The 9458-nt window shown below is 36.8% G+C and overlaps 1 protein-coding gene across 1 annotated transcript in view; it reads right to left on the bottom strand.

Moving 5' to 3' along the window:
* Positions 1 to 7062, bottom strand: part of LOC107562645 (phosphatidylethanolamine-binding protein 4-like) — an 18801-nt gene extending 11739 nt beyond the window's left edge. The window contains exons 1-3 of the mRNA XM_016247320.1: positions 7025 to 7062; positions 6015 to 6062; positions 5352 to 5468 (exon numbers count right to left, since the gene is read on the bottom strand). Of these exons, the coding sequence (XP_016102806.1) occupies positions 5352 to 5468; positions 6015 to 6062; positions 7025 to 7031 (172 nt within the window). The 5' untranslated portion in view covers positions 7032 to 7062. The remainder of the gene's footprint in view (positions 1 to 5351; positions 5469 to 6014; positions 6063 to 7024) is intronic.
* Positions 7063 to 9458: the final 2396 nt, after the last annotated feature.

Below are 9458 nucleotides of genomic sequence, written 5' to 3'. Positions count from 1 at the left end.
AAAAATTCTAGTTTATGTTATCGCATTGGACAAAAACTTACTGACTTTACTCACACAGGTTGTAATAACTTCCCCAAAAATTTGATAATTTTTCTACCCCCCCCCCCCCCCCATCTTGTTACACTTGTGGTGTTCCTGCTTACAAATGAATGGCATACAAAAATTGCTTATAAATTTCTCATAATGCAATATTATTAACACATATTGGATTCAATCTCTTTTCTTTCAACTTGATTGCTTTAAATGTTTCTTTTCTTTTCAATCTTGTAGACCTGATCTGAGTGAACATTGTCAAAATTATCCACTAATAATGCTTTTTTTCATTTAAAAACCGAGATGCATGAGCTCATATCAAAGAGGCCTACGTCAATCAGTTGCATCAAGGCTGCATTCCTTTGATTAAAAATACAGTAAAAAGAGTAATATTGTGAAATATGATTACAATTTAAAATATCTGTTTTCTAGGTGAATATATGTTAAAATGTAATTTATTCCTGTGATGTAAAGCTGAATTTTCAGCATCATTACCCCAGTCTTCAGTGTCATGTGATCCTTCAGAAATCAGTATAATATGCTGATTTGCTGCTCAACATTTCTTTTTATTATTATCAGTGCTGAAAACGGTTGTGCTGCTTATTTTTTTCTGGAGACAAAAAGAGCAGCATTTTTTTTAACATTGTCCATTTCTTTACTGTTGTGTTTGAGCACTTTAATGCATTCATGTTGAATAAAAGATCAAAAAGTCATATTGACCCCAAACATTTAAACGGTAGTGCACATATTAGGAGTTCTGCAGTGATGTAACATGTTCGTTTTAAAAGTAACATTCTCTCCCATGCTGTGTAATACTTGTCACCTGGAACATTTCTTTTTATTATTATCAGTGCTGAAAACGGTTGTGCTGCTTAATTTTTTTCTGGAAACAAAAAGAGCAGCATTTTTTTTAACATTGTCCATTTCTTTACTGTTGTGTTTGAGCACTTTAATGCATTCATGTTGAATAAAAGATCAAAAAGTCATATTGACCCCAAACATTTAAACGGTAGTGCACATATTAGGAGTTCTGCAGTGATGTAACATGTTCGTTTTAAAAGTAACATTCTCTCCCACGCTGTGTAATACTTGTCACCTGAACTGAAACATTAGCATAGCCAAAGATGTATGAATGTCTTTTCACAGTTTCATACATACAATACATAGTGATTGCCCCTTCCACAGCTATGTTCTCAGTTTCCCAGTCCTCCTCTCTTAACAGATCTGAGTCAGTGTGAGTAGGCCATGATCTGTGCAGCAGCAGTTTCGAGCAAAGAAGTGCTGACTCTGAGATGTGCTGCACTGATTACAGACTGACTGAAGTACTCACACTTCAAAGACGAGTGCTTGGCTTTCACTCGGCTCTCATTGTCTTAGCCTTTGATGCTCAGCTGTAGCTGTGATTAATATATCCTCACTGATGTAGTGCAGAGGCACAGAGTTCATGAAGTATATGGACATATGGACACGTCGCTGCACTGACCTTACATAATTCACTTTGGGAGCTGGACATTTAGGATATCCAACAACATTGTGAATTTTGCAAGATATTAAGGCTCATTATTTAGGCTAAGATATTATGGCAGGATAGCTTTAAAACTAAATGATGTACACAACATTTGTGAAAATGGCAATATATTTGAGAAGTTAAATTAATTTCTTCAAGTGTTTCTTTTTCTCTCTTTTTTTTTCTCCATTTATGTCACAGATGGAGTTTTGGTTCCTTGCCACTGTCGCCTTTGGCTTGTTTAGTTGGGGACACTTGATTTCTTTCAATATTGTTGACTTGATTGCACAGACACTATTTGAACTGAACTGAGCTGGACGACGACGTCACTGAATCAATGATGAACTGACATTAACTGGAAACATTGAGTATTTTCTATTGTCCTCTTGCATTATCGACACTCTGTTTTCCTGTTTAATACTGTAAAGCTGCTTTGACAATCTGAATTGTATAAAGTGCTATATAAGTAAAGAAAAAAAGTCAGTTCTTCTTTAACTGTATATTTCAAATAAATTAGTTCAAAACACAGATTCAGCGATTCATGAGCATCAAGTGTTTATAGAAGTGTTTATAGAAAAGAGGCGTGTTACACTTTAAAATGTGTTTGTAAAAATATTTTAAAAGTAGTAAAATACAGCTGTTTATTACTGTATATAGCTTGTGTTCATTCAGTGAAAATCTAAAATCAAAATCAACATTGGACGACGACGTCACTGAATCAATGATGAACTGACATTAACTGGAAACATTGAGTATTTTCTATTGTCCTCTTGCATTATCGACACTCTGTTTTCCTGTTTAATACTGTAAAGCTGCTTTGACAATCTGAATTGTATAAAGTGCTATATAAATAAAGAAAAAAAGTCAGTTCTTCTTTAACTGTATATTTCAAATAAATTAGTTCAAAACACAGATTCAGCGATTCATGAGCATCAAGTGTTTATAGAAGTGTTTATAGAAAAGAGGCGTGTTACACTTTAAAATGTGTTTGTAAAAATATTTTAAAAGTAGTAAAATACAGCTGTTTATTACTGTATATAGCTTGTGTTCATTCAGTGAAAATCTAAAATCAAAATCAACATTTTTACAGAATTCCAGTTAAGCCATTCAATTGTTATATATACAGTATATATAACAATTGAATGGATTAACTGGAATTCTGTAAAAATGTTGATTTTGATTTTAGATTTTCACTGAATGAACACAAGCTATATACAGTAATAAACAGCTGTATTTTACTACTTTTAAAATATTTTTACAAACACATTTTAAAGTGTAACACGCCTCTTTTCTATAAACACTTCTATAAACACTTGATGCTCATGAATCGCTGTGCATACTTGCTATAGATTCCAATACATATATAAAGACACACATGGGGAAAAAGAACTAAAAATCTGCTAATGAAATATTATTTGAGCTCTTCTTCACATGTACAGTAAGTAAACTTATTTTTAAACAATTATTATGCCATTATTATGAACAGCTGTGTGCCATTTTAAAATAGAACCAAATACTTCAACAAAGAGTTCATAAGTTCATAATCTTTCAATTCACAACTCATGTGTCACAGGTAAAGCATCTGAATGAAAGCAGGGCTCCCACACACTCAACGCTGAGAGAGACAGTAAAAATATCCCTCTCTCTGAGACAACTACACTGCCAGCATGCGTGTGTGTGTGTGTGTGGGCAGCGTGAGTGAGTGAGTGAATGTGTGTGGGTGGCAGGGTGTTTAGGGAGAGTACAAAGCAGTGGGTTGTACGCCCTGTGTTTGAGTCTGAAGGCCAGCGTGTAAACGTGTGTGTGAACAGACGCCGGCGTGCCAGCTGGCAGCTCAGGACGCCGGGCCCTACGTGCCCATTTGCCACCTCCGCTTGGCTTGACCCGTGGCCTGTGAAACCCCTGGCACCGAGACGGCCATTGAGAAGGATACAGGACGCAGAGGAGGCGTGGGGATTCCCCACCAACACACATAACCCAGCATTTTTTAGAGTGTATCCAATAAAAAATAAATCAAAGACAAACAAACTTAAATAACTGATTGGTTCCTCTAACCGAGCCAATCACAAGGAAACAGAAAGATATTATTTATATCATGTCCACTCAAAGTTTAGCCAGAACCAAAGGACTTTTATGACTTTCTTTCCCTGCACAGTGAAGGTACTAAAGTACTAAAAGTAAAAATCCGACAAAGAGAAAAGCTGTAACTGCAACACTGTCTCCTAACCACAATTGACTCAAAGGAACACTCAATAAAAGTAATCTTTTACATGTAAATCTATGTTTTGCAAAAACAACAAGCAACAGGAATTTTTGTCGATAGCTTAGTTTCTATTTCTGCTTTTCTATTTAAATTTTTTTTTAACTCAATTCAGACTTTTTTACAGTTTTTTTTCTCTCTCTCAGAATTGCAAGAAGAAAATGTCAGAATTGTAAGATGTTTTTTCTTGCAATTCACAATTCTTTGTTCCCTCGGAATTCTATATCCAGATATATTCAGAGTTTATATCTCACAATTCTGAGATAGGTCAAAAGTCAGAATTGCGAGGAAAAAAAAAGCAGATTTGTGATATATAAACTAGCAATTCTGAGAAGAAAAGTCCGAATTTTGAGATAAAAAGTCGCAATTATTTATTTATTAATTATCCTGTGGCAGAAACAAACTTCCATTAAAAAAATAGCTTATACACATCACTGAATAGTTGTGGTGGTAGAAGTGGAAGGGCAGGTGTATGATGCTGGATACACACTGAAACACAGTTCCTAAAGCAGACACACCAAATGCATTTACATTTCCCTGATTAAATTGACTCACTTAAGTCCGATAAGCTTTGGAAACGGTCTTGGCTCTCCAAGATCAAACACTTCCTATAATTCATAAGGCCATCTGTACAGGAAGCCACATAGGCAGCTGAAACCTACAGAACATTTCAATAGGTACAGAGACCAGTGGAAAAGCATAATTAGTAATAAAGCAAACTGGTTCAAGTAGTGGCTGGTACAAGTACAGAATGTGACAAATGGTGTAATTTTGACAAATGTGACTTACTGTAATGTTGCTGTTTTTGTAGCGAGATGATCAGGACATGCTCATCATGTACCATACAACAAGAGAAGAATCATTTGATTATGCCAGTCATGAAAGCAGGTCACAGTCTCTGTAAGTGTGTGAATTGCATTTTTTTTTGTGAAAAGCAGTATGATATAATAACAATAGACTGTGATGTGCTGAAATGTAACGGGTATGAATATATTAGTGTGTGTATTTAGTCTCCAGTATTATTGGCACTTTTCAATTCACCTCTTTTAATGCGATCAATCATTCAAATATAAATGTTAAATTACAGAGCAATTACATAAAATATAAATTAGAGGCAAACGTCAATGTCTTGCGCTGTGGTACTTGTCATGTCGAGTTAATTACAAGTTATGCTGAATGGCAAGACCGATATTTTCAGGAAAATCAAAAATAGTGTTTGCATATGTGAGTGTGTGTGTTATAGACGTGCATTTCAAGTTATGTGAGATGCATTGAAGGGATAGTTCACCCAAAAATCTAAACCCATGTGAACTTTTTTTCTTCTGAACATAAAAGCAGAAATTTAGCACAATGTTCATGCTGCTACTTTCCATAATATGAAATCATCCGGCTGTCAAGTTCCAAAAAAAAAGCACCATAAAATTCGGCCATCATTTTTGTGTATTACTATATAAAGGAAGGTTTGGAATGACTTGAGGGTGAGTAAATGACCCCATAATGACCCCATAAAATCCATAACCCCAGTGTGTTGTGGGTTGTGTGTGTGATTACCCAGTGAGCTCTTCTCCTGTGGGCTGAGGGACAAGCTCTGGCCTTCAGGCTGCTCAAATACAAGGAACTGGTAGCGGTGGAGTCCAGTGCCTTGGGGTGGAGTGGGGCGGGTGTATGCTAAAGACAAAAAAACAAGAACAAGTCTGTTTTAGAGCTCCTAATGAGTGTTCATTTAAATATCACCTACTGGAATCTATTTTCAAATGTTTTATGTCAGAAGAATAGGCGGAAGCAAATGTGAGAGCAGTGCTTCTCCACCACATGCTACAGTAGGGTGTTTTTTGGGTGGTTACTATAGACAGAAATTCTGATCAAAACACATTTGATCAACCTATAGGGGATACTGTCGCCACTGTTTTAATTACAAATAATGTTTACTTTGATCAGTGTATTATTGTTGGATGATTGATTTCTGCTAAACTCTTCCCTGAGTGGTGTGTAAACACAAAACAAACTGTGGTTGGTCGCTGTACATGTCAGTCAGATGATCTCATCTTGTCCGAGTGGGCGGTTCTTGGCCAGAATGAGCTGCAATGTGGATCTGACTTTTTGCCATTTAGTCAAAGGTCTGGCTACACAATACTTAAAAGATCCTGAGTTTAACATTTAGGATTAGAGGTTAGTTTCACTTCAAATATGCATGCAAAAGAAAGAAACACTCACCGGATAGTTCAACACCGCTGACGTCTCCCCTCTCTCCAGTGCTTCCCGCTGCAGAAAGACACAGGAGAGAAACCGAGTCTCAAAGACACTGCTGCACATGCACCATTGTCTCCTGTTCAACGCTTCTGAATGAAAACAACGAGAGCCCGGGGACGTGTTATGATTTTCTCCTTCATTCATCACCGAGGGCCACACAGCTTAACTGCGGCTCAGACCCTCCAGGAGCCTCACCTCACCCGGCTTAAAGGTGTCGATGACGGGATCCGCCGTACTTAATATCCTCAGACAAAGCCAATTCCCAGGCAAATTAAGTGAGTGATTGGATTTCAAAATAGCAAATTCCCATATTATTAATTGTATATTACGCGTCCGTTGCCTAGGAACATAGATTCACACTGAGCTTTCTATGAGTTGAGTTTTTTTCCTCCCCCAAAGGGCACTCCTATATTTGTCGTGTTTAAACCCATATCCTCAAGCAGATTTAATGCTGCACAGTTTGTAGCCCACTGGAATGTCTAATGGATCTGATTCCTCTGTGCCGAGGCTGCAGATTACTGTAGTTTAGTGAAAGCGACGTGACATGTGGCCAAGTATGGTGACCCATACTCGGAATTAGTGCTCTGCATTCATCCCATCCAAAGTGCGCACACACAGCAGTGAACACACCATGAACACCCACCCGGAGCAGTGGGCAGCCATTTTTGTTGCAGCGCCCACTTGGGGGTTGGGTGCCTCAGTCGTGGTATCGAAGGTGGGAGAGAGTGCTGTACATTCACTCCCCCCACCTACAATCCCTTGCCGGTACGAGACTCGAACCCGCAACCTTTGGGTTACGAGTCTGAATCTCTAACCATTAGGTCACGACTTCCCAGACTTAGCAGTTTAGACTGCTTTGCTTCATACAGTAGCCTTGTGAGATAAAAGACAAAATAACATAAAGAAGCATAATAAAATACACTGAGATTGTACTCAAAACATATTTCCAATGGGAAGCCCCCGCTGATAAATACCTAGCATGGTTTGTCAGAGTGTCAGCAGTCTGTTGTTGTCAATCAAGCAGACCCTGCCATTGAAACGCACCACTCTATATCGCCCCCTACAGGATGGACTGCATGAACAACGAGAGGTGGATCAGGGATGCATGAAATTGGGTGTAACACTGTACTTGTACTGCTGTCAATTGTTTGTAGGTAATTCACATCATAATTCATTAATGTGGGCCTATTTCTTAAACATTATGAAATTTTATTTACTACATTATAAAAAAAAAACGTTGAAGTGCTTCAGGAATTTGTCTCTTGTGAATAACGCACAGTAAAAAAAAATTGTCAAAAGTTATACCTATGTATTTAAAACTCTATTTAACCAAGTTGGGCTCATTAATATTTAATGTCAATGCATTTTACTTCTGTATTTTGATGTATTTACATGCGAAAAATGAGAAAAAAAGTAGGATGTGCTAGATTTTATCAACTGATTGGATGGTAAAGTGATGTCTAGGTAAGTCAAGGTTTAATACTGAAACAATCTGGTCTTTTCATAAGCAGAGTAAGTTATTATAGTTTGATCAAAAGATTATGAACACTTCTTTTTCTTTTGGAATAACATGCACTGATGATTCATGCACAGTAAGACCAGACCTGTGTATTAATAAAGTAAACAGCATTTATTTTTACATTGTTGACTTTAAATATTTTTTACAAGAAAAACCTGGCCAAGAAAAGCAGTAAATAGATGAATACAACATAAAAGTACTTATATAAATATATAAAATGACGTCACATAATTACAGAGTCCACAAATGAACCAAGAGCAATTACATCTTGAGCTTTAAGGATAAGCATGACAGATGTAGTCCATGCAAACCAGGGTTATTACAGTTAACTAAAAATAAAACCATTAAAAATGTGTCTCTAGAAATAAAATAATGTTAACTGAAAATAAAGTACAAACACACTTTTTTTTATTTCTCATTTTAATTTAGATTAACGTCTGTACAAAAATAAAACAAACTAAAATAAAAATGTATAAACTATACAATAAAAATAATACTAAGTAAATAGAAAAGATAAAAATAAAATATAAAGATAAAAATGTAAGAAATAAAAATAACAAAAACAAACGAACTTTAAAATTAAAATATAAAAATAATAAAATAATACTATATAATAATAATATCAATGATACTGAAATAACACTGACACACACACACTTATACTACAGTACATCTAACTACATCTCAACATAAATATGAGTTGTTTAAATATATGCATCTAGTTATGAATGCAAATGAAGGTCACTATGCAGCATGTGTAAGGTGACATGCTTCATAATGACCTTCAGGAAATGAGACACGAAAACACTGTCAAAGACAATGAACTTCACAAAGCCACTTTGCTTCATTTGCAACAATTAGATTCAAAGTAAGAAACGGCTTTATTTAGAAATCCCGAAGAGTTGCGTTGCCCGCGTGTTCTTGAGCTCCGTCGTCATGGCAACAGGCCGTCAACAGTGCTGGGAGGATGAAGCGCTCGTTTTGCTTTCCCACTTGATCTGCTTGAAATATTCTCACTCGCCCCGTTACAGAAAATTAACGCTCTTTGTGCTGATATATTTTGGGGAGAGTGATATTCACACTTTGCAACAAGCTAAGAAATATTAAACATCAGTGAACTGATGGGCATATTGTGCACAGATGGCAACATACTACATTACTAGCGCGAAGAGCCATTTTAGGATGCCGAACGTCATTAAAAACCTGTTGCATTGTACCGCTCGAAGAGCATTACAATCTCTGGGGACATTTGAGATTGGAGATTTTGGGCACCCAAAATGTGCTTGACCCGCTTGAGCCTCAAACCAGTGCAGTGGGAGTGAAAAGACATTTACACCTGGAGGACCAGCATTCACTGGGAGACATAATGTTGGAGGAACTGCAAATGCTGACAGTTTGAGTGAATGTAGTCAAGCTTTATTGAGGAATTCAGATCAACTCTACTGTCAATTTTCATCAAATGTTGACAGATGGGCACTTTTGTTCAACAAATTATGACAAACTTGAATGCTCCAAGGACTACAGTAGTCAACATTTGAAGTGGATTGAAACCTTTCATCAAAGTTGTCCTAAAACCTAAAACCAAAATGCGTTCTTGTATTAGGACAACTTTAATGAACTTTTTTGATCCACTTCAAATGTTGACTACTGTAGACGGTAGGGCTGCACGATAAATCGAAATGGAATCGAGATCACGATTCGACAGAAGCTGCGATTGTCATGCGTATCTTTCAGTGAAGCGCGGTTCTGCGATCAGCAGTAAATCTTCGACAGAAGCTGCGATTGTCATGCGTATCTTTCAGTGAAGTACGGTTCTGTGATCAGCAGTAAATCTTCGACAGAAGCTGCGATTGTCATGCGTATCTTTCAGTGAAGCGCGGTTCTGTGAT

This window comes from Sinocyclocheilus grahami, unplaced genomic scaffold, assembly GCF_001515645.1.
Source record: "Sinocyclocheilus grahami isolate Dianchi unplaced genomic scaffold, SAMN03320097.WGS_v1.1 scaffold831.1, whole genome shotgun sequence".
NCBI lineage: Eukaryota > Metazoa > Chordata > Actinopteri > Cypriniformes > Cyprinidae > Sinocyclocheilus > Sinocyclocheilus grahami.
The sequence above is the reverse complement of the archived record's forward strand: the minus strand, read 5'-3'. Positions and strand labels throughout refer to the sequence as shown.